This window comes from Poecile atricapillus, chromosome 4, assembly GCF_030490865.1.
Source record: "Poecile atricapillus isolate bPoeAtr1 chromosome 4, bPoeAtr1.hap1, whole genome shotgun sequence".
Taxonomy (NCBI): domain Eukaryota; kingdom Metazoa; phylum Chordata; class Aves; order Passeriformes; family Paridae; genus Poecile; species Poecile atricapillus.
Genome location: NC_081252.1, coordinates 41,142,905 through 41,168,310, shown reverse-complemented (window position 1 = coordinate 41,168,310; position 25,406 = coordinate 41,142,905). Strand labels below are relative to the sequence as shown.

General features: G+C 35.0%; 1 protein-coding gene across 1 annotated transcript in view; it reads left to right on the top strand.

Moving 5' to 3' along the window:
• The window catches only part of GPM6A (glycoprotein M6A), a 113,978-nt gene that overhangs the window by 72,167 nt on the left and 16,405 nt on the right, over positions 1-25,406 (top strand). The window contains exons 2-3 of the mRNA XM_058837825.1: positions 2,821-3,013; positions 14,359-14,515. Of these exons, the coding sequence (XP_058693808.1) occupies positions 2,821-3,013; positions 14,359-14,515 (350 nt within the window). The remainder of the gene's footprint in view (positions 1-2,820; positions 3,014-14,358; positions 14,516-25,406) is intronic.

Genomic DNA, 25,406 nt, shown 5'->3' with positions numbered 1-25,406 from the left:
TACACCTATAATTTATACTGTTTTTACTTTATTAGGCTATTTTACTATACTTTTACACTATAATAAAGCTGAAGTACTATCACTAGCCTCGGGTTTGGATGGCATCTGTATTTGTGACACCTTAGTGTGTGCTCAACCCTCACTGGACCTAGAGAGTGAGGTGCAGCAGTTTCAGGAGGTAATGCACAGACATCTGTTCCCAGACAACAGTGCACACAACTCTCTCTATTCCACTTCATCTTTCTAAGAAGGGGAAAAAGAAATCTTTACAAAATCTCTTCCCCTTCTCTGCCCCAAGCTATTGCAGTATTAAGAAATACTCCCTGAAGTTCACATGTCCCTGAAAATATTTAGGTCTATCTTATTTTTTCATCTTTGATTTTACAAGCTCTCATAGATAATTTCTGGTTTTACCCCCTTGTCATCTCTCCCCTTCCTTTTCTACTTTCTCATTTAATGTCAATAGATGTACAGTGGTACTAGCTTTCTGAGGCTTTTTCTGCTGTTATTTGTGATAAACTCTGAGGTAACTGTTTATTGTCCAGTAGTTCTCATTCAGTTAACTTGTTTTAAATATATATTTCTTAGTTTTTTTGCCTTTAAGACAGTAGGTTTTCCAGTGAGTGATTTTTTTTCTAATATTCGTGTAGGCTTTTAAACACTGAAGGATTAATCAGAGTCGCTATTATTGAGGGTAATCTTAGAAAACAGGACCAAAGGAGTTTTAAGTGTTTTCTGCAGTTGTTTGCATGCAGAATTAGTTACTCCAAAATCATTTATACATTTTTTCTAGCCTGTTCCTAAGATCTTGCACTGATGAAAAGCACACAGAGTCCCTGGGTATAAAACTCTCATAGTCTGTCACTGAAGAAAGACCCAAAGTGATTGCTGGGCATCCAAAGCCTTGTGCTGCTGAAGAGGAGAGCTGCCTGCTGCCAGAACGGTGGAATGGCAGGGAATGCAATTTGCTCCTCACCCAGTAATGTAGGGGCTCAGAGATGAGGTGGGGGGTGGGAGATGGATGCTGTCACCTAAAAGCCTGGAGGGTGTTACACCCATGGACCTGTGTGGTGAATGCTGGAGGTGGGTGACTTGTACAACAGGCTACCTAAGCAAGACTTAGGCAGCAGTTGGAATGGATGGATTTGCACATTTTACCTCTGATACTTCACAGTTGGCTCTGATAAAGTAAATTGTCCTTAAAAAAAAGTAATCTCAAGCTATGACTTTCTTTTTATACAACTATCATACATACTTAGGTACTGTTTTGTCTTTTTTATATTTAGTATATTCACTATTTAGTATACTGTATTTTTTTTTTTTTTACCAGAAGCTATCCAACCATATGAGTACTGCCTTCCCTAATATTACCTGTATTTGCAAAATAACAAGGGGTTTCTATTTGGGTAAAATGTGTACATATTTGAAAGTGGCTTAAACTGTTCTCATCAGGGAATCTCGTATATAAATAGATGTGTATATATATAAATGCTGAAAATACATGTGATGATTTAATATCTGTTCATTAAAAGCAGTAAATAAAGGTTTTAACAGACAGAGCAAATTATTACCTGGATTATCTAGGCTAAAGGAAATAGAAATATACCAAGTTAAAGGACAGAATATGAAATTACATAGAGAATCTACATTTGAGAATTAGACATAATGAAAGTAGACATACTGTCTTTAAAGAATGGCTTTTTTCTTTTATTATATCTCTGGTATTATTATTTAGTATAGCGTAAAGCCTTCGGAACAAGTTAAAATATATTGAATTATACCTGTAGAACATCTTATACATAATTTTTAATTGGTCTTTGTCTGTATAAATATTTAAAATCTCTATGCCTCACTTTGTGTTCTATACAGGTCCTTTTGGATATAAACTGGTAGTGTTTAGGAGAAAATACAACTTCTGATTACTGAGTCATGCCTGCTTGTCTTCTCTCAGCCAGTGATTCTCACCTGCTCTGTCCCTTCAGAAGGAAATAGGAAGGGTTCCATGGGGTGTAAGAGGTCTTATGGGATTGATGAGATTTGGAAGAGTCAGAGCTGCTGCATTCATGAAACTGGGCAGGGTAGTGCCAGAAACATGAGTACACTTACTGAAGAAATGTATTTTTGTGGAACTGGGCATTGTTTTAGACACTGTGATGGCAGGACATGACGTTGGCCTTTTGTAACTCAAGAGCAATTACCTTCACTTAAGAAACATCACACAGGGTAAAATATATTGAGAGAAAACTCAGCTATATTATTTTTCTAATTTTGTGTTCTTTTGTGGATGTCTTTATTAATTCTTGTGAGGTATTTGAGTCGTGCACAAGGAATTGGTCTTGCAGGCAGGATCAATTCTATTGTCAGAAGAGTATGTCCAAGAAATTGGAATAAACCTGTGATGATGGAAGGAATTGGACGGAATTTTCTTTTTCGTGATGGTTTTCCTGTTAGTGAGAGTCATCCTCAGTAATCTGACAGGTGATCAGCAGGAATCATGCATATAGGTATAACCTAGGACTGACATAGTAACCTGCTGTGAATAAAAACATGAAGCTCTGTAAGGATCTAACTGTTTAACCATTCATGTTAATCAGATGGCATGTCTACATTTAATAGGCCAAGTAGCTACTGAGAAAACTCAGAAGTTTCATTAACCTTTCACAGGTTTTCTGACAGTCTGAGTTGTTCTATTTGACCTAAACCATCTTTGGCCTACAGTCTTTAATTTTCAGAAGTGTTCCTCAAGAATAAAAATTCTTTTTGTTTTTTTTTTGATACAATTTAGTAGCATATAACCGTTTTCTTTTAACTTTCTTGTAGGATGCTTCGAGTGTTGCATCAAATGCCTGGGAGGCATTCCCTACGCATCTTTGATTGCTACCATCCTGCTCTATGCTGGAGTTGCACTGTTCTGTGGCTGTGGACATGAAGCACTTTCAGGAACCGTCAACATTCTGCAAACCTACTTTGAGATGACAAGATCTGCAGGAGATGTTATTGATGCCTTTACCCTGTGAGTCCTCTGTTCTTTTTACTTCTTTCCTTTTAAAACTGCTGAAAAATTCCACAAGGGATATAAATTTGACTCAAGAAAGAATTTTTTTGTGAAAATCTTAGAAAAAATGGTTTGGATAAGCTTAGCAGATGAAATTTGACCATGGTGATCTTTTTTAGTATTTAGAAGCAATTTGTAATAATATTACATATTGCAGTTTTAATTAATTACTAAAATCTATTTCATATAACACTGATAAATCTGAACAAGCAAACAAACAAACCCCAAGTCCACAAAACTCTACATACAGAAAGCACGAAGGCTAGACTGATATTGGAAGTTATCCTGTTGACTTTCCTGCTCTTGATCTTTCCTTATATTCATTTTGTGACACAGAAAGATGAACAAGATATCTATATTTGATCTGACTAGGTACCACTGCTTGCATGAGAGATAGAAATGAATCTGAAATTTCTTAACTTCTCTTGGATTATGTTATCAACATCCTTTCCAAAGCTTCTCTCTCTTAAGCAAATTTTAGGTGTATTCACTGTGGGATTAGTAGCCAGAAAGGAGTATGGAACAAATAAGTATGTCACTGCTATGCCAAATTAAAATTTCTTCTTTGGATCAAGGAATTCTTATGTCCTTGCATATGTTGGGTTGAGCTGAAGATGTATCTTCTGCTTTGCCTTTTTGGATTGTCATTTAGAATAATGAGTCTGGCTTGACTTGGTGGCTAAGGTTCATTGTTATCCTGAATGGAAGATCAGTCATTTTATTAGGCTCTAACTTATTTTATTAGTCCCTAGGAAGCTGTTAGTGTAGAACAGCCACAAATCAATGGTTTCTCTTCATAGCACATTTTCCAGCGTATCTCTGTCACATAGTAAAGTGAAAGTATCAGTCAGGGAATATAGTCCAAATGCATATAACTGACCGTAAAAGATTATGGAATTGTAAAGGTATTTTTTTTCCCCTGGCATTTTTTTTTCATAGCTAGTAGCTTTTGGATCTGTTTGTGTCCTTTGTTTACTTAAAGAGATATTAAACCCAGGTCTTCCTTTGGCAGACCTATTGTAATGAAATTTGATTTTATTCAGTTGTGAAAGGTATATCTAAACTCATGCGATAAAGGCAGGAAGAGAAAATATTTTGACTAAAAGCAGATAAGCTTTTGTTTTGAACAGGGTAAACTGTGTGACTCGCAAAGAAATTTGCACATATTAATTTTCTACCTGTTTAAGTAGATATTACACTGCTTTTAAAATAATTTTGTAGAGAGAATAAATCCTTGATATTTTCTTACAAGTATTGATTAACCATTGGCTGTTCAAAAGCTCTATAGTAATTATACTTCTGAAAGGCTGAAAACCAGAAATAAGAATATGTATGTGGAAATAAAAGCTGTAGAGCCTACATTCTTAATACATAATGAAATGGAAATAAAACCTAGTTTGGGTTTTTTTTCTGATTAAAAATGATAAGAACCTCAAAAAAATCTAGCAGTGTGCCCTACTCAGCTTTGTTTTTTTAAGGGTTATTTAACACATTTGGGCTCTTAATGCTTCTAGTGCTGTGAAGTGTCTCAGGCTGGCCTGGAGTCTGTCCTTCTGTAATAAATGAGCTAGGCAGATGCTGCAGTGGAGTGAAGTGCGTTAGATTCTGTTTAATCATACTTATGGTTTCTGTCTATATTTTTTATTAGCATGCTGGACTTCAAATGTCATTCAGCATAAAAATCAACTCCTATCTGAGAGCTATTTACGTGGGTGGCAAGAGATGAAGGCTATTTTAACTGTGTCCACAAGTGTTTGTTCTGAATGCAAATTACACAACTCAAGCCACCCTGTATCTTTTATCTCTGTCCATGCAGTTACTGGCTGTAATTTAGAAGAAGCAGTAGACCCCTGTAGAGAAAGTAGGGCATAATGAGGGCATAAACAAAATCTGAAACATTCTCTAAATGCCTAAAATAAAAGCCAAAACACCTAGATCCAACAATGCCATTCAGAAGTGCCCATTTCAATGTCCCTGAGGGCATCAAAATCCCTGACTGTCCCTGCCTGGCCTCTCCTGGGGTCTCCCCTCAGCTTTCCCATGTTCCAAGACAACATTTCAGTGAAGCTGGAGGGGTTCAGACCCTCATCACTAACTCTCCTGGTTACGGGGTCTGCTCTGGGCTGCCCACGCTCCACATGATGCCTTGACACTTGGGGAGAGATTAATTAATTAACAACCTGCAATGGGCAGCAAAGTTCCCTTGGAGCATTCGGCCCTTGGGGATTCAGCCAAGAGCAGCAGCCCTGTGGAATAAAAAAGGTGATCTGAGTGTGGGTCCTGCAGACTGGTCCCTTATCCCATCTCTCTGGTCTGAATTCAGAGAGCACATACCAGCTGCAGATCATATTTGCTGTGGAAATATTGAGAAGTAGTAAATATTTGCAGTTTAAAAATTATAAGCAAGTTTTGCAGCTGTTATTTAAATTCTATAAATTCCAGTCACATAAATTTCCTCGAATTTATGATTTTCTTTTCAAGTTGCAATACAGAATGATCATGGTCAATAATTCCGAAGTTATGGGAGCAACCTAGAGAGATGCTGGATAGGGGTTTTTTGTTTGCATGTTTTTAGGGGGAAAATACAACCCAAAATTCAGCCTGTAATAGGATGCAAAACCCAACAATTAAACAAAACAAAATGAAACAAAGATTTTTTTTTTAAAGGGTTTTGTCTCAAAGCACTAGATTATAGCCTGACTTTAATTTCTTCAGGGGAGAAAGGTAAAATAGTTACTCTAACTACTTGAAAGCTAACATAAATCAAATGTGTTCAAATCCATGAGAACACGTGCTGTAGAGGCAGGTATTCCTTATGGAGAGAACATATCTTCAAAAATCACATAGCTGAAGGGTAGACTCTTCTCTCTTTAGGCAGTCATTTTTAAATCCATGAACTTTTAATAAATTGGATGCCTATAAAAACATTTGGAATTGTCAATGTGTGACCTTTTCATTGGGACTAAACCAATGAAAGTGAAGGAATGCCTGTTTGGGAATTTGCAGATAATGTCATAAACATTTTTTGGGATGTAGACTCTCAGTGGCTGTAGAGTAGTTATTTTACTTCTTTGTGGTCCAAAGGAAGACAGAGAAAATACATATGATGCTTTAAATTATCCTGAAAAGTGCTTTTATAATATTGAACTGCAAGAGGTGAATGGTTTATGTTCCTGACTTTGTCAGCTTAGCAGCTCTGTAGGCTTCACTAAAACTGAGTAATCTGCTAGAGGTAGATGTGGTATTCAGTCATTCTCCTAATAACTTAATAAAATGCAGTGAACACTATCTGCAAAGTACCAGGTATAACTAGATTTTCTTACTTAATCACTGTTTCTGTGCAGATTACAAAGTCAGCAGAAACAGACATATGCTTATCAAGCATGTATTGCATGAGGTGGAATTTTATATTTTTCTGGTGTTCGGAAGAGATTCCAAAAGAAGATTTTAGCAAATCAGCAGCACAAGGCATGTTTTGTGTGTTTCCCAACAGCATCCTTTTCCAGTTCTTTCTCTTTAGTGCACAGGGCCAGTTAGTGCCATCTGTCACATGTTTGTGATATATAGGCCATGGAACAAGGGAATCATGCTCTTAGAGTGGAAAATGAAGAAATCTTCCCTGATAGTAATGTTAAACCCATTTTCCTACTACAGTCAGAGCTAATTCAGGTCGTTGTAAATTCACTTCCTTTAAAGGTGTGAAACCAAATAGTAATCTAAATGAAGCTGGAATCTGTAAATCTGTTGTCACTGTGGTCTCTACAGAAAGTTTCGTAGACGCTGTATTGGTACCACCTTCCTAGGTTTAAAAATTTCCTTCCTCTCAGGCTGAAACCTGTGTTTCAGGTACTGCTGTGGCCAAGTTTGATGCTTGCTGATGACTTTTCTGTTAGTGTATAGTCAGGGTTTATTAAGATGATATTGTTTTGTCATACACGTATGTACGTACAACTGTTTTTTTTTGAGTAAAACAAAAAAAATTGGTGCAGAATCTTTTATATCTTCCCTCTTAGTGATAAAAAACAATGTTTTGAGAGTTAAGTAAACGAAAGTTATGATTTGTTGTCTTTTTTTTTTGCTGTTGACTTTGCTGCTATGACAAGTTAAATGCTGGTAACACTAAAATATTACTGTTATCATCAATATTTCTACACTTATATTAGTGGAAAACTGCGAAGGTTATTACAATGTGACCTGAAGTAAAGGACAGGTAATATGAAATGGGATATTTATAAACATTTTTCTTAGACTGTGTGATGATTCTGTTTGAGGCATCTGCTTAATACACAATAGTAGTAATCTGAGTTTTCCTATACATTTTTGATATCTTACAAAAGCTTGGTATTCTTTAAATTTGGACATACATTATGTTTTAAATACCATTTGTATTATGGAAAACAAAACATATAAGGCTCTCTATCAAACAGTTTCTGACTTATGCAGGCCTGTGCCATAGCATGTTTAGAAACAGCAACTGACATTGTGTAGAAGAGTGAAGTTATCTCTGCATGAAATATCCAAGATTGATCCACTTGTCTTCTTCAGGTATTATAATTTTGCAGGAAACACCAGGGAGAGCACAATGTCATTGAAGATGCACTTTACTTAAGGAGAACAGTTTTTATTTCACTGCAACAACTGAGTCACATACAAATAGCAACACTGGACAAATACAACATATTAAATATTAGATGCAGAACATAGGATTTTAGATTTGGTATCATGGGCAGATGCAACAAATCTGAGAACATGACCTTTACAAGATTATACAGTGCTGAAAAATCACATTTACCACCTACTCAGCTATATTATGTAGCCCAGTCTTCTGTATCCTGATAAAGGCAATACCAAGGAGAATTTATATAAGTAAAATTTAGGATTTGTGAATTACCTGCCAAGACACAATCCTCATTTTATGAAATTGAATAAGGAAATTTAGAGCACTGCATGAGAATACCAGTGGAATAATCTGGAAAATTCATAGCAGTGCATGTGAATACCAGCAGAGTGATATTACATAAAGAATTTATTGGTCGTCTTCAGTGCAAATACATTCTCTTACTTTTCAGCAGACATCTGTATTATTTAGTACTGCGTTAAGTAGCTCTCCTTCCTGGTTGACTGGAATCTTAGATTAGCTATAATCACTTCATGTCTTGTGATTTTCCCTTTCTCAATAGGTGGTTAATCTCCACAGAAATATCTTTTTATTTTTTAACTGCCTTTAACTCTCTTTAGTCTGAGTTCACTTTATAAATAGATAAAATGGAAAGCATATATTTATATGTAATATCCAGGTTGCTAAATATGTTTTATGTGTCATGTTAGTTTTACATCCTCTGTTCCACAGGATATCTGAAAAGGGTAAATTCATTATAATGATCCCAATCTGGATATACAGTAACAAGCTGTTAGTCTTACGCTGTCAGTATTTACTTTGTATGTCTCAAAGTTTATAGTTGTACTAATGAAACACTCAGAAATCCTGTGATATGTTTTTGCCACATCTTTTTTGCACTTTATTCCTATAGAAGGTTGCTTGGGAATTCAGTCTCCATAATGTATATCAAACATCATGTAGCTCCACCAGAAGTCAGCGCAGTACTCTGCATTAGTTCCAGTGGGGCTTTTGCCTTCTTCAGATAAAGAAGGTTTCTGTTTTCTTCTGTAATTAGCATCTCTAAAAGTGTTTCTAAGACAGTAGTCTTAGAAAGAACACAATTAGGTTATAAAAAGCCCCCAAAAATGTTGACAAGAAGCCTTGTCGTTTAGTCATAGTAAAAACTCAGTGTTTTGTACTCAGTTTTCATGATTACTAAAATTCTTATGCTGGATCTTTTCCTATTTCAAAAAAGTTACAAGATTCATAGAGCAGATGTGTGGTTTGTGCTGCTTTTGCTCTTCTTCCATTATTTTGAGGATTCTGTATGGCTTTATAGATGTTGTGTAAGAAATCTCCACTCCACTACTCCATTCCAAGGAAGGAAACAAAAAACTTTTAGAGGATGATGATCTAGGGTTCTATCCTGCATGCCTGTAGAGAGTTGTACATCACAAAATAAACCAATGGGTTTTTATGTCACATCAGCTTTGTTTCAGAGTAGAACAACAAAATCTGGCCCTTGCAGAATGTGAATGTAACTTGCATATTGCAGTATGATGATCTCTTTATATAATACTAACAATCTGGTTTTAGTTTTGATCAAATGTTTTGTATGATTGTACACAATTTTTTTTCCAGAAATAGATAATCAAAGTCTCCATTTTTTTTCTATTGTATTTTGTTTCTACTTTATTAAATAACTACTTTTTGGTCTTATCCTTTCTCTACTCTTAATTCTTTCAGCATTTAATGATAAATTTTAGCTGAACAATCTATGCACCAGTTTTATTTTCTTCCTTGAAGAAAATTTCTCACTTGAAGTTTAGACTGCTTATAAACCTAATCTAGAAAAAATTCCTCATGGTCTTACGCTGACATTTTCATAGAGCTTTCATATTATCCCTTCACTGTGAGAGTATTTCAGTTTCTTTTGCCTCATTTGGGCTGCTACTTGGGGGTTTTTGTCTTACTCTGCAGTTAGTACATGGCTATCAATAAATTCTTCTTTCTCTCTGTTTGTTTTCCTTCTGTAGTTTGTCTTTGCTCATCTCCCCCTTTTCCTAACAATTTCTCTCTTTTCATGGTACCAGCTATCTTCATTGCTCAACCTGTTTTTGTGAATAGTATAATAGTATCATGAACTGACACCAAGAAATTGTTCCCAGCTGGTTTGCAGGAGACCCTGAGCACACCTTTAGAAAAGTTCCACGGGGCTTGGTTTCTGCATAGCCTAAACAGACCTTTTTGCTCACAAACATCCCCTTATATCTTGTCTGTCTTCTAAAAACACATTTGCAAAACTATTTCTACAAGCTTGAGACAGCTTGAGGGTGGAGGCTGTTATCTCAGTGTCTTAACACCCTCTTAGGATCAGTCCCCCAGGGGGCAAGAGGATCAGCATGGAGGCCAGCATTTCTGGTTTACAGAGTAATAGGGATTATTGTGTTCTAGATGTAAACATCAAGTATTCAAAATTTCCTGTAACTGACAGAGAAAAAGATTTGAAAAAACCTAACAACCCCGCAAAACAGGAGAGCCCGTCTACCCCAATGGTAACAGTTGGAGGTGTTTCTTGTCCATCTAAATTTTCTGTGCAGGCTGAAAAACAAAAAGGACAGTTTTTCATTAGATATTTTACTAAGGTAATCTTATTAACATTTCAGTACTTTGATTACTTTGGTATTTTATTTTTCTTATTATGTTTGGGTTTTTTTTTTACACTGGAAATAGATGTAGTTGCCTGAAACTACTTGTATTCAGACAGTATAGGTACAGTTTACTTGCAATCATATTCTATTTAACATTTTAATATCACTGTATATACTGGAGAAGTTATGTTATAAATTCAGGAATTGAAATTTGAATTATAAATTCAGGAAAACTAGTCCCACAGTTATATCTAGTATTATGGTGGGTAGGCCAATGAAAGCCTTTGAAATATTAGGTTTTTGTCACTTGCTCAGGCTGAAGTGCACACACAGTTTATTTGAATATAATGGTTTTCTGGGAAGAATGAAAATCATGACACAAGGCAAACTAGTGTGAACTTTAGCAGTTAATTACAACTAAATGTCTTTACTGCATTCCTATATTAAGAAAATTTATATATATATATACACACCTAACAAGTATGTAGATTGTCCCAAAGCAATATTAACACACTTTTCACCCAAACCTGCTGAACATAGACATGATCATTCAGCAAATTATTTTATTTCTTGCTGATTGATTATAATTTTTAATAATTTAATTTGCCAAAACACCGTGAAAACACACAGTAGGAAATCTGCAACATCTGACACACTAGGAATGTTTTCACTCACCTCTGACTTGCCTTTGCTGGAATAGTCTACTTGGTACTCAGTTTCAACCTGCTCATTGAGAAATTAGCATTGATGGCTTCCCTGAATGCCTTCTGCCAGAAGAAGAAAGTGTTTTCTCTAGAGATGTTTTAAACAGGCTTTCTGTTGGATATAATCCAGATTCAGACAAATGAATTAAGGAGTCTGGTTAATATGGAATAATTAATTATCTAGCAGCAGAGAAAGAACTAAAAATTGAAGGATCAGCTTGATTTAAACTGCAATTTAAAAACAGTGATGTTTTTAACCTTTCTGCACTTAGTGTTGTGAGGGAAGGCAGATCCAGAACCCATGGAGAATCTACCAGATTAAGACAGTATGCAAAATATGGTTTAGATTATCCTATAATTTTTTAAAAAAGGCTTTTGCTAACTTCAAGATGCTTTTCACAATTATTTTATATTTAGATAGATAATCATTCAGCTTATTCTACTCAGCAGCCTAGGTCAGAGTTGCTTTAGTCTTCACATAATGTATATTTTTCCAATCCTGTCAGAAGAACAAAATTTCATCTTTATCATTTTTTCTCCTTTCTTTACTTATTAGCCATTTCTTTCCTTCCATTCCAGCTTGCACAAGTGTAAGTCCTTCTTGTTCATTTTCTTTGTAAGGACCCATCTTGTCCATTGGCTCACGTTCATCACCCCTTCTGCCGCTCTCTGCTACCTCCCTGGTTGCTCTCATGCTCTGTCTGCAGCATTTGAGAATTTGCTGAAGCACAGATGGCAATTAATCTCTGTGAGTTCATCCACAAAGCATCACATTTTATTTTAAAGAAAGGCAATCTCCATTTTACAAGGCCTATCTTTTACCTATAATAACTTAATGAGGAAATAAAAGTTTATATGAACTATATTAGATGCTGCAGAATAACTTAATAGCAATACTATCTTCATAACTAGATATATATAAAGTTATTGTTGTAATACACTTCCTTTAAATACAGCAGACACTAAATATAGCTATATTGCAATACAATTCTGTCTTTTAAAGAGGTAGTTGAGTGATTGTCTCACAATTTTCCTTTATCTTTTTGCTCTTTCCTTTATAGGAGATCCTTTTCCCTTGGAATAAGCCCATCTATTTCATCTTGTGTAGTCTGATGAACAGAGATTTTATGACCTCTCTGTAACGAGTGGATGAGGAAGAAATAGATTTCTATATTTGGCTAGTGTTGGGCTATATATATTTTTTCCTTTTGTGAAAGGAAGGCTTAAGTGAAAGTTATTCCTGTAGATGCACATAAGGCTAAGGAAAAAGCAGAGATCTCTTAGTACACTTTTTGACACAAGCAGCTCAGTGGGAGACTCAGCACAGATGGTTTAAAGGGCTGTTGTAAGGACTGAAATAGTCTCTGGACTTCTCAAAAGTCCTAATCTCTTTAGGGCAATGAGAGCTTGTAACTGAGCACATAGAGGTCTGAGAGGAGCTGCTGCTGGCAGAGCTCCCAGACTTCAACCACTGGTGAAGGTCACAATTGTTTAAAGTATATAACACAGGAATTAAAAGAGTTTTTATAGAACAGTCACAAAGTTGGTGTCTATTTGTATTTGTAAATTTTTTTTTTAATTGCTAATGACAAGACAGGCTCAAAACACAGTTTTGATGTTAAAAAAAAATGTTATAATGGTTAAATTACTGTCAAATCAGGGACATGGGATTTTTGTGATGTAATCAGAATTATATATATTAAAAGAAATTTTATCCGCATCATTTCATACAACTTCAGTGTTAAATTTGTTTCACCCTTTTGAGCTGTTCCAATATCTATTCCATACAGAAATCTACTTTAGTTTTCAGTTGAGTATGAAACAATAAGCAATGTAAAAAAAAAAAAAAAAAGGCTGGAAGTTCTTTGAAATTAGAATGTTAGGGAAAAACATAACCTGTCTCGTTTCCAGAAGCATTCATTTATAGTACTTCTCCCATTCCCAATTATGTCAGAAGTTTAACTGCATTTTTACTGCATTTTTTAATGTAGACCTGAGCCTGGCTTTGAATCTTTTGAAAACCATTCAAACTCAAAGATATTTTAACAGGTTTTTGAGCATTTTTATTGTATTATACATATAAAATGTGTATTGTGAGTTGTCTTTTGAGTGATGATGGATAGTGTGCTCCTAAGGAATTGTTATCATTAAATATTTCCTTTCATAGCAATAAAAATATTAATCATTGCCTTGAGAAAACATCCAGTGTCGGTAATGGCATGTCAAAATTCATCTGGCAGATCCTAATGGTTCTCAGCCTTATTTTTGTCTTTTGCTGTTAAGAGGTGTCATTATTTTGACCTGGAGAATAAGAATGGAATTTAGTACCATCCTAAATCTGCATGCTATCATTTTATAAAGAGTTGTACAGCTCCTGCCTTGTCACATCAACAAACTGAAAATTTACTGTGACCTATATTTAGAGAAGTTCAAGGAGAAAACTTTGAAATCTGCTGATCTAAGACTATGGTCAGTAGGAATGTTTCCAAGTTTAGGTGACAGAGCAGATAGGTACCAAAGAAAATCTTTTCAGAAATGCTGATCATGAGGGAACATTTAGGAGGCACAGTCTCCTTGAGCCAATTTTGAACTTCTAGGCAGTGCTGAGCAGAACAACCACACTACCCAGGTAATCTCTGTAGTGAATTGAGCCTTCTAGGACTCTGCATGTTGCACTCAAGCCATCCCTCCGTTGCCTCAGCTGTGTGTCTGTGAAATGATGTTTTAAAGCCTCATTATAGAAGAATGTCAGATGATCTGACCTCATTACTTCTAGAATAATATGTTTCTGGTTTCAAGTGAACAATTTCTCTTGATGATTTTATTATTCTGTGTAAAACACTTTGTCCACCGGAGAATAACAATGATGGCACAGACTGACATTGCAGTTTGAGAACTACTTGTATGTGCAGAAAGTTTTATTAAAGATTGTAATTAAATATCTTCTATAAACCAAGTGTTGGGTATGAGGGAGATGCTTAGGAGACGTGTCAGATTTTTGCTTCCTTTTCCCTTTTTTTTTCCCCCTTTTCTTTTCCACTTCATTTAGAGGAAAAGACTGAAAAGCAATTGACTTTTAAATTGATGTGACAATTTTTGGTGTCTCACTTTAACAGATCCATTTTTACTTTTAATTAGATTACATGACCCAGTGTTTCTTATAACAATGCTATTTTATTTCAGAGTTCATTCCTCAGATTTACCTGTCATTATGGCACATTAGCACTTACACTGACTCCAGTCATCCATAAAGTCTGAGACTCAGGGGGTCTGATTATCTCACCCTGAAATTTCAGAGTCAGCTTTAAATATTTATGCAGATAATTAATTTTTGCTATTCCTATACAGGATTGACATCTTCAAGTACGTGATATATGGTGTAGCAGCTGCATTCTTTGTATATGGCATTCTGCTGATGGTGGAGGGATTCTTTACAACTGGTGCCATCAAGGATCTCTATGGAGATTTCAAAATCACCACTTGCGGCAGATGCGTGAGTGCCTGGGTAAGTGGCTAAGAAAGCTTTTGTAATTATGACAAATTCTATATGCTTTTTACATTTTTTTAGTGCCTTGTGATGTTGATTTTTTGGTTTTGTTTTTCTTCAATATTTTGTGATACCTCAGTTCAGTGTTTAAAAACTATAGCAAAGGAGAACACAGTGTTACAAATATTCTCTGTATTGGTTAAACGTTAAGTAATTCCTGCTACTCGGGAGCAATGAATTCCACAAGCTGAAAGAGAAATCTTGTTACCTCAGCAACATAAACTGTACTGAACAGGACTAAAACTATAAGGCCTCCAGTTTTACTGGGAATGAAATATTTCCCTCACTAATATTTTCAATTATTTTATGAATCTTGCCTGTTCCTTTTTGGAACAAGCTGAGACCTGTCATCAGGGTCTGTTTTGTTTCTAAATGGTAAACAGCCCATTATTTATTCCTGTGTTAATCTCTGGTTTGGAGAGACTGTTCACTTATGGCCCTGGAAAGCTTGGGTTCAAAAAATGCTGATTTGCACTAGGACTTAAATGGATGTTTATCAAACTAAAATTGCTGACTGTTTCAACTGGGATTATTTTAACAGTTCTGCTCAGTGTCAGGTAAGTAACTAATTTTTTCGGTATTTGACTGTTCTGTGTCTAAACTAAGGCCTGTGCACTTGGTAGCTGTTGGATATTTCTGAAAACACAGTCTGCATCAAAACCTCCTATTTTGTGATGAATACTAAATGAATAAATACAGCCAAGTAGATCTGTACAGTGTTGTATTGTCTTGCAAAAAACAAATGTACTCATGCTATATTAATGATAAATAATATATAAATTAGTAGGCAGGGCTGGATTTCCCACTGTACTGTACTACAACTGTCAACACTTAATTAAGTGGAATACAGTCTAAACAAATTAAGCAATAGATACTTCCAGTCACACAAAGACTATCAAAACTAGTAATTTGGATATATTTGTATTAAACTATCTAAATATTTAGACATTTAAGGTTTAACTGGACACAGATGATCTGCATCATGTAAATTGGGGAGTGCAGTGAGTACATCATCCCTATATAGTTGTAACCTGATCCACAGTAATCCTGTGGTCTTTTTCACTTTCGTTCTTGTCATCATTATATGATTTTGACACTTTGACTAAGATTGCTTTAAAACCTTTAAATAAATATTTATTTAAAAAACCCTGAGAACTTTTTAAATAAAGGGCAGTCATTGCTTATGCCAACATCTTCTGGGAAGAAGTCTCTAATTTGTATTCACTGAGGACCTACTAAGTTAGTTCCAAATCTCTATAGAGTAGTAAGATTTTCAGAACATATTTTTCTTTACAGCTCCCATGAATGCCTGTCCTCAGTATTTCAGCAGAGCAGTGCTACATCCTCTCACAGTTTTGATACCTGTAATTCTCTAGCATGTGTCTAGAACGGTTAAGCAGCTATTCTATGGTTAATATCATTGTTGTTACTATTATCAATTCATTACATGATTTTCTTCAACACTTTACTTTTCCCATCAGTAGTTTACAATGGTTGTGTCTTACTTTGAGAAGCCCTGGGTTGATACACATTGGGCAGAGAAGCTTAAGGCTGTGTAGTATTTATGATCACAATTACAATAATCCATCAATTATTTTGAGTACCTTGTTGTCATTATTCTTGAAGTCAGTGGAAGTTTTTTCTTATTCCTGATGAAAAAACCCCACGAATCTCCTGTTTGATTGCTTGTCTCATTTTGATGATGTGTCAGTAAGATTGCTATACAAATGTCTGGAGTTATTTTGGATTATTATTCTGGCTTTAGTGTCTGTGCTCTAGAGAGTATTTAAGTCAATTAAAACTCGATATCCTTTTGACTAGGTTGATTTTCATTGTCTCAAAATTCTTTAGGGAAAAATAGCATCTTAGATTTAATATATTTATATATTTGGAATTAGGAAATATTTCAAGAGAGACATGTTTAGCATTTATTCAGCTCCTTAAAAACATGCAATGATATAAAGAAAGAAGACCTAAGAAGAACAAAATGAATAGTGAAGAGGTAAATGAAACCAAATCAGTGTTGTGTGTCAAGGCCAGATTGTTCAATTGCTAAAAATGTGCTGTAATAAATTTTGTTGTGTACAGTTGCCAAAATGAGATAATGCTATTGAAATGGGTTGGCAGATACTACAAGTTGTGAGAAAGCTTTCTTGTATACAGTTTTGAGGTAGTAATTTTTTAAATATTAAAATCTAAACTGTCAAGGATTAAATGGTTTCTTTAAGCAGCACCTTAATACTAACAGAAATGTACACAGAGGATCTTTGTTGTTTTGAAAAATGAAAATTACAAAATGGCTCCAAATCAAAAACACCTTTATAAAAACTCCAGTTGTGACTATGACTTCACATCAAATTCATTGATATCTTTGTAAATAGACATTTAGCATGTTAAAGTCTGAAAATGAAGTCCTTCAGCTTTACTGTTGCCACCAGTTGTTTGTCATTTAAATTTTGCATGACCAAATTTGTTATGTCTGTGACTAAACTTATTATGAAAATGGAGGAAAAAAAATCAATAAAAAATTTCAAGAAGGAAAACTTTATTTTAACTTTGTATGGATAAGCTGTATTTCTATGCATGGAAATATGAAAAGTAACATCTTTTTCTCTTTCTTAAGAAATATTTTTGAAAAGCAGGCTTTTAAGAACACCGATAGCCAACATCTGAAGGAACTTTCAATGAGCCCTTCCTGACGTCCCTCCTTAGCTGCAAATCGCTCACTTTCTAGTTCCAAATGGGCAAAAGGATTTTTTTTTTTTATTTTTGCCTGAAGTAATGGAAAAAGAAATAGCTCAGCCTAACCTTTCCAGTGGCTGTATAGTTGACTTGTCAACTGATATGAGAAATCAGAGGCTTAGCATCCAAATCATGTCAGTGCTGCCATGGAGTAGAGCCTCTCACATCTCAGAGAGGCCTTGTGAAAGTGACAGTGACGACTCACTGGCAACACTGGCAGACTTAACTCACTGTGAAAAATAAAACAAAAGCAGTAAAACAATGCCAGTCACACTCGAGGAGGGATGACTTTGTTTCTAGGCTTCATTTTTCCATGCCTGAATATGCTTTTAGAGTATTAAATAAACAGTCATATATAACTGTGCTGCAGCATAATTAGTAAAGAACGGGAGACAGACCTGAAGCCAACTGTAACACTGTTTTCATGTTTGCAGTTTGATACCTTTCCCATTTATATTCATCTGCCTTTGCCATAGAAAAGGCTTTCCTCATTTACAACTTGTTTTAGACTGTCTGCTTACAGAGTCGATAAAAAAAAAAATGAACAGAGAAATAAAATTACACTTTCCTCCTATGTTATGCTATAAAATGGGAAAGGAGGTTTGGTTTTTTGTTTTACTTCATCAGAAAACATTTTATAAAGACTTTATCGTGGCAGTTGTATTTCTATGTCCTTCGCTTTTCAAAGGAACATGTTAAGAAGAATCTCTAGAGAAAGATGTTTTATATTCTAGGCTGCACTTACATATACCTTCTGTATCATTATTTTTAAGAATATTTTATTTTAATTACTGACAAGGATTTTTCTTCCTTTGAAAATAATTCTGGATACTTGATTACCTACGTGCTATATCACACATGCTTCTTGAGTGCCTAAACCGAAAACATGAACTTCCCAAAATCTTTCCAGATTTTATTTTGCAAAAAATCCATGGGAGCTGCACAAATGTTTAGAGAAACCATCTGTGAACTTGTCACTTCATCTTTTTCTTACCAGACCAGTTATTCTAGAGGCAGTGAAACTGCATCATGTTGACATTTGATTCTTTGTGTAGCAGGAGGAGGAGACTTCAGCGCAGGCTCAGCTGGCTTTCCCACCCAGAACAGATGTATTATTTCTGAATGTTACAAATGAAGCTCTCATTTCTGAAAATTAGATACAGTATCTGGATATTCTGGGGAAAAAACGCTGAGCTGACAGACAGGGAGGCCTTGCTTCTGATTAAATTCTGCTCCACCTGAGGACTGAGATACCATATTTGTGAGAAATAAAGGACCTTCTCTCCAAGACAGCAGATATACTTATGGGTCCAGAATCCTTTAAATCAATCTTAACAAGGGAAAGTACCTAAAAATCTCCTGTGCTCATATATGTTTAGTTGTGTATGCTGTCAGTAGCTTCAGACCATGATATGGGAAATGGGGAAGGTGAGATTCAGAGTGCTCTGAACTTCCAGATTGCTCAACTGAAAACCAGAAACATTTTTTTATTTTCCATAAATTACCCAGAAGCTAATGAAGTAGTTAATTTCAGAGGGAATATATTATGACACAGATATATCCCACCTAATTAAGGATGTCACTAAGGTTGTCAAGAGAAAGGCCTATGCTCCTTCAGTAGTTAGAGGAGAGGGAGGTTTAAGCAAACTTTGTCAGATGAATTGAATTTTTTTGTGGCTGTCCTATTTTCTGCAAAGAGAATAACCCTCAAGACTTTTAAGTTGTCTTTTATATTAAGCTCTTCAATCAACTATATATATTTAGTTGGATGTGTCCTTCCTGGCCCCTTTAGCTGGAATTTAGGTGAATAACATTTCCTATCTAAACACTGCTGGAGTTAATAGATGAAAGAAAACATATTACCAATTTTATAGGTTGTTGGAATTCAACTTATTTAGAGAACTGTGTTTCTTGCAGTTTTCTGCTCTTGATCTTGAAATAGGAAGATCAAGCCCCAGCAATTGTTCAAAACTCAGTTGAATGGTTAAGAGAATAATCTTTATATCATTCTCTCCCAACTTCATTGTTAGTATATATATAGCATCTTGACAAGAAAGAAGAAAGCAAGTTATTTTTTTCCCTATTTGCTGTATTTTTATAAATATTTTGCAATGAGATCAGAAATTATTTTGTTATGCATTTCTAGGTGCTGACTCTACCTTTTTTCCTGTCTTATTTCTGTAATCTGTCCAAGCCTTTATGTTTTTCATTATTGTATTGCTCCAAATTGTCTCACTCAGGAATACTGCACTTATAAACTCATACATGCAAAGAATTTGATGTTCCTTTTCTCCCATAATTTCCAGTGTGTTGTATATGCAGCCCTTTTGTTTACTGTGGTATTCATTACTCCCTTTAATAGAGTCTGCCAGACATTGTAATGTGCCTTGCCAGTGCCTTCTCTTCTTCTCTTGGTCTTGCTGCTCACTGACAGCAATGCTGGTGGTGGAGATAAAATGGATTAACAGGATGGTTTTGCTTCAGATTGTGCTTTGTGTCTTGCACATTGATGACAGATTTTTTTCTTGGCATGTGATCTCAGTCAGTATTTTTTGTTAATTAAACTGCTGTCATGCATTTCCAAAGTATGCTTAACTTTGGGAGCAGTTGCACTTTCTCCATGGGCTTCAACTATCTGTTATGGATCATCATAAATTGCTCAAGATAATAGCTTTATTTCCCCCATGTTCAGATAATCCATCTCAGCTTTAACTTGAGTATTTCATCAGATGATGACAGTCTTCCATGATCCCTGTTCTTACCTGGCTAACTTATTAACTGCATCTAGACATCTTACTCTTTTTATAGTTATTTAAGCCTTTGAATATCAGTGGAATTATCACAGATTACTTATTTTTATGGTGAAAGGAAATCCACAGAAACAATATACCTTTGCCCTTCATATGAACTGCATCCTCCTGTTGATGTCTTATGAACTCATAAATAGTTTTGTAAACATTTTTTTGGCTTTACTTGCACAGGAAAGAGGGAAACTTTTAAATTTATTTAAGGTCACAATAAAAGCTTAAAAAGGATGTGCTATTGATTTTGAATACTTGGAAAGACAGGAAACAAGCAAGGAAGGTCCTTACCCCTTCATTTTCACACAGGAATCTCAAAGCCCATTAAGAATATGTCAGGAAAGAAAACACTTTTTTTTTTTTTTTTGACAGCCAAATATTAACCTTGACTGACACATTTGTTTATACTTATAACTATTATTTCTACTTTCTAGTTTTAAGCTTCACTGCATTGTGTCCAATTTCAAACCATAGAATCTTCCTGAAAAAATGTTGCAATGCGAATTTAGTAAATGTGAAAAATGTAAACAATCTGTATTGTTCAGTCCTTTCCCGTTATATCTTCCTCTGTGTATAGAAAAATTGTAATCACTGAAAACAAATAGAATATGGTTCAGGATTTTAGAAAAAAAATTATCAGCTGTTTGGTAGCTTAACCAAGAAAATTTACTACTAGGACATTGTCAGGGAAAAGGTAACGATGGAACTGATTGTTTATAGTACTTTATGTCTTCAAATTGAACAGTTAAGTGGTATGAACATAGAAAAGAGAGCACATAGAAAAGGAGAATTTAATGAACGTATCCGTATTTTAAAGAGCCAGTTTAAAGGCCAGATTATGTATCTTTAATCACATTTAGATACAGAGAAAATAGCTTAGCTATGGTCCCAAACAGTACCTCCTAGCATTAGAAAAATACCACCATAAAGAAAAACAAAAGGAGGAGGATAACTTTATGAATGTGAAAATATAAGCATAGGCATTTTGAGAAAAAATAATTCCTGTCTGAAAGGTTGTAAAAAAAATTACAGAGGAAATCCTTCTTTTGTCAAGCAGCAGTAAAGATCCGATGTTTTCTATAGGGCTTCAGAAGCCTGTCAGACTACAAAAATTATAGTCTTGCCTGAAGGATATATAAAACAACTAATGATAACTTTAGGCAACACAGTGCTACAAACCCATCAACATTCCAACGAAAATTCAGTAATAAAAAATAAATTAGAGGATTTGGTTTCTAAGGAAGTACCAAAGAGACAAATTATATCATGTTAAGGTGAAACTTAGTCTTACATCAATGCAAAACCATCTTCTTCAAACTGATATTTCATCGATTTTTTTACTAAGCCATATTTCAAAAAGTAAATCAATTTGTTGGAGAATCATTTCTGACGTGGCTGTGGAAATCTCCTCCTACACTGCTACCAGCAAATCAACAGCATAAGTCAGAAAGTAAGCCAGTTTTTCACACGCATCTAAATGTTTTCCAAAGCAATAGAACATGAATATTTTAACCTTGAAATACACAGTTAGAAAATTATATGTGCAGATGTAAAGCAGAAAGCAACAGTGAGAATTGATCCTAATTTTGACAAGTTCAGTTTTTCTTCCATCTAAGCTGTCTGCAGAAGAAAAATGTTTAAAAAAGAGAAACAAAACTGCTCCAAAATATAATTTCAATTTTATGGGGTTTTATATTTTCTGCTAACGTATTTTAATAATCAGAGGAAATTCTCATTAGGTAGTATTCAGTATATGAATGGATTTCAATTAGGTAAACCTGAGAAGTCTGTCCTTCTATGGAGAGAAATTTGGACCAATATTGGCTATTTTTTTTTCCTCTCAAAGCAGTTGACTTGAACGCAAGCCAAGGAATATCAACCACATGACAGTAATAACACACCATGAAATCTATCCATGTTTCAACAAGACTTTTGGAACTGTGCCTGGGAGTATAATATGTTAGAGAGAGAGGATGAACATGTTTTGTAGAGGCAATAAGAAATGCCCAACAAGTGATTGTTAGCAATGAAAGTGATGTTATAGAAAAGACTTTACATGTGTGTATTTTCTGTGGTTTACAGTGCATTTAGTGATAATATTGGGATAACAGTCTCTTCCAGAAGCATTGTCTATAAAATGAGACAAGTTGAAATGTTTTTGCTTCATCTTTTATTTCTCTCCATAAATGAGGTATGAATTTGGAGATGCTAGTTCATACAGAAATGAAAATGTTAGAGGCCATTTCCTTGTGAGCTACTCAACAGTCCTTCTTAAACATGTTAATGTCTAAAATTTTTTTTTTTTAAATTTTCTCATTTATTTACATTTAAATAAATGATAGAATTTTTGGTTCTAGACAACATTTTAAAATAAGCAGCTGAGGCTGTTTTAGCTTCTGCTAAAATATCAACCACATGACAGTAATAACACACCATGAAATCTATCCATGTTTCAACAAGACTTTTGGAACTGTGCCTGGGAGTATAATATGTTAGAGAGAGAGGATGAACATGTTTTGTAGAGGCAATAAGAAATGCCCAACAAGTGATTGTTAGCAATGAAAGTGATGTTATAGAAAAGACTTTACATGTGTGTATTTTCTGTGGTTTACAGTGCATTTAGTGATAATATTGGGATAACAGTCTCTTCCAGAAGCATTGTCTATAAAATGAGACAAGTTGAAATGTTTTTGCTTCATCTTTTATTTCTCTCCATAAATGAGGTATGAATTTGGAGATGCTAGTTCATACAGAAATGAAAATGTTAGAGGCCATTTCCTTGTGAGCTACTCAACAGTCCTTCTTAAACATGTTAATGTCTAAAATTTTTTTTTTTTAAATTTTCTCATTTATTTACATTTAAATAAATGATAGAATTTTTGGTTCTAGACAACATTTTAAAATAAGCAGCTGAGGCTGTTTTAGCTTCTGCATCGTTGAAATGTTTTCCAGAGGAACTCAGCAAGTTTTCTACTTGCTCTCTTTCATATTTGCATTTGGGGAACTATATATGTAAGATGCTGTCACAAGAAAAAAATCCATTGGGAAGAGGTGAAAGTATTTATATAGGGATTCTTCCCTAAAAAAGAAAAAAAAATGCAAACATCTTCTGGATGAAATCTGAACCTCTGAAAAGAACTAAACTCCCATGGGACGATACAGGTGATGAACAGGAACAAATATATAATCTTTAAACTACCCTGTCATAAAAGTTTATTGACAAAGAGCCCTTATAGAGTCTGAACTCTTGGTGTAAGGTGTAGTCAGAACCCTGCATTATAGGAAATTGAATGCAAATAAACAGCAGGCCTGAGGTGGGAACACGTGTAGTACTTTAAATGTGACTTCTTGTAGCCTGAAGAGAGAACTGTGCACTCTATCAGTGCTCCCAGTACAGCTGCATCAAGACAAATTTCAGCATTTGAGAAAATATGTGTCAGCTGCAATGAATAATTTAAAAAGAGTATGCAAATGCATTTATGCAGAATGTGTGCATGGTAAAGACACAGTAGCAATAACTGAGAGGAATTTTTTCTGAGTAAAATGAGCAAGATGAAGCAGAAGGCTTGAAAGCCAAAGGCCAGTTATGAATTTGAGGATGGGCAAAGTGTTAAAACTAAATAAGTCTTTATTAGTACTGAAATCAAATATATGGACAACTGAAAGTGAAGATGTTTGAGAGGCAGGACAATTCAGAAAGAAATTGAAAATATCTTTCTGTTCATACTTCTGCGTTGCCAAAAATCACAACATGGTGCCTCGTTCTGGCATTTCCTGTTTGGAAAACGCACCCAAAGCCAGGACTAAACTGTGCTGCAGAGGCCAGCTGCTTCCCAGTCTTCCCATAAGAGACAGCCAGGCTAACCCTGGGCTTATTCTGGGTGATGTCCAGCACAGCCAGGGTTCCATAATGAAACATGATAGGCCTTGGGAAGGATGGGTGCACATGATCTCTGTAGGTATGGTTTTGATCTCTGGCCAAAACTGTCTAAGAGAATTTCTGAGGCTGTGAAGATGTTTGGAAGGAACCTCTTAGTTCATGTAGCTGAAAATACACATTTTGTGTGTTTGTGTGTGATAGAATAATAAATCTAAATGTGATGCAAACACAGCAAGGTGTACATATTTGCAGCTCTCTGCGTTGAGAGCTCACATCAGGGAGTCCATATAAAATAAATATATGATGAGATTGAGAGAAAGTGTAAAAGTAAGTACCGAGCAGTTTGGAGCAAAGATAAAATTACGCGGCAACGTGAGTTTTCTGGAGTTAAGTTTTATTTGGGCACTTAATTTGTTGCTATGTTTCTGTATTATTTTTTCTTGTTGTAAGCAGTAGTGTCCTCATAAAACGAAATGAACGAAGTTTGTTTCCTCTTCATTCCATTCCTGTTTGTAGAAACTGTACCTTCTAGATAAGATTTCACTGTCTCTGTCCCTAGGGTCACTGAAGCCATCATACAGTGTTTCTTCAGGGGTACTAAATTATTTATAACAAAACTAAAACAAGAACAGTGTTTGAAATTTAATGAATATGCTTTTCATGGGACAAGTACCCATAAATTAGAAAGAAGGACGGAAAAAAAAAAAAGAAGCCAGTAACTGAAATCTTAATTTTTTTAAAATAGATAGGATTTCAGTAATTTTTTTCAGTGGAAAAAGGATTTCAACCAGGTGTGACCACCAGGGAAGTTGTGCTCCACACAAACAATTTCAGAATATGCTCTGAAATTCCTGCTTCCTGACTTTAGTCTGTTTTGATTAAAAAAACTGCTCCAGAAGGTTGATGATTCGCCTGCTTTGATAATTTATAACTCAGAAAAGCCATTACAGGCCCTGGAAAGCTTACAAAATCTGGCAAGAACATTTTGCCAGCCAGAGTGATGATATAAAAAAAATAACCACTAAGCAGGTTAAAGATTTGTTTTTTCAAGTAATTATTGATTTCATTTATTTACAAATGTGATCTGAGCTTAAATTAGTGATCTTTTATTTTCATTATTTGCTATCACTTCTAGTTTGTTTTATATATTTGGTGTCTCTCAGTGAAAATCAAACTGATCAGGTAAAGTAATTCTCACTATAAACACAACAGATAGGATACTAAAGAACAAACTGTGATACCTCTTTAAGATGCTATACCGCTATTTCAGAAATCTTCAGCTTGTCACGTAGCAGAATGCTACTTCAAAGGAGAAAGGTCCCTTTGAATCTCAGGAGATTGGGTTCTGAATTTAATTCCTGGAGTGAACAGGCTCCTTAAGCATTCCTTGTACATTCTCTTGAGCAAAGAAGGAAGGTTGTAATAG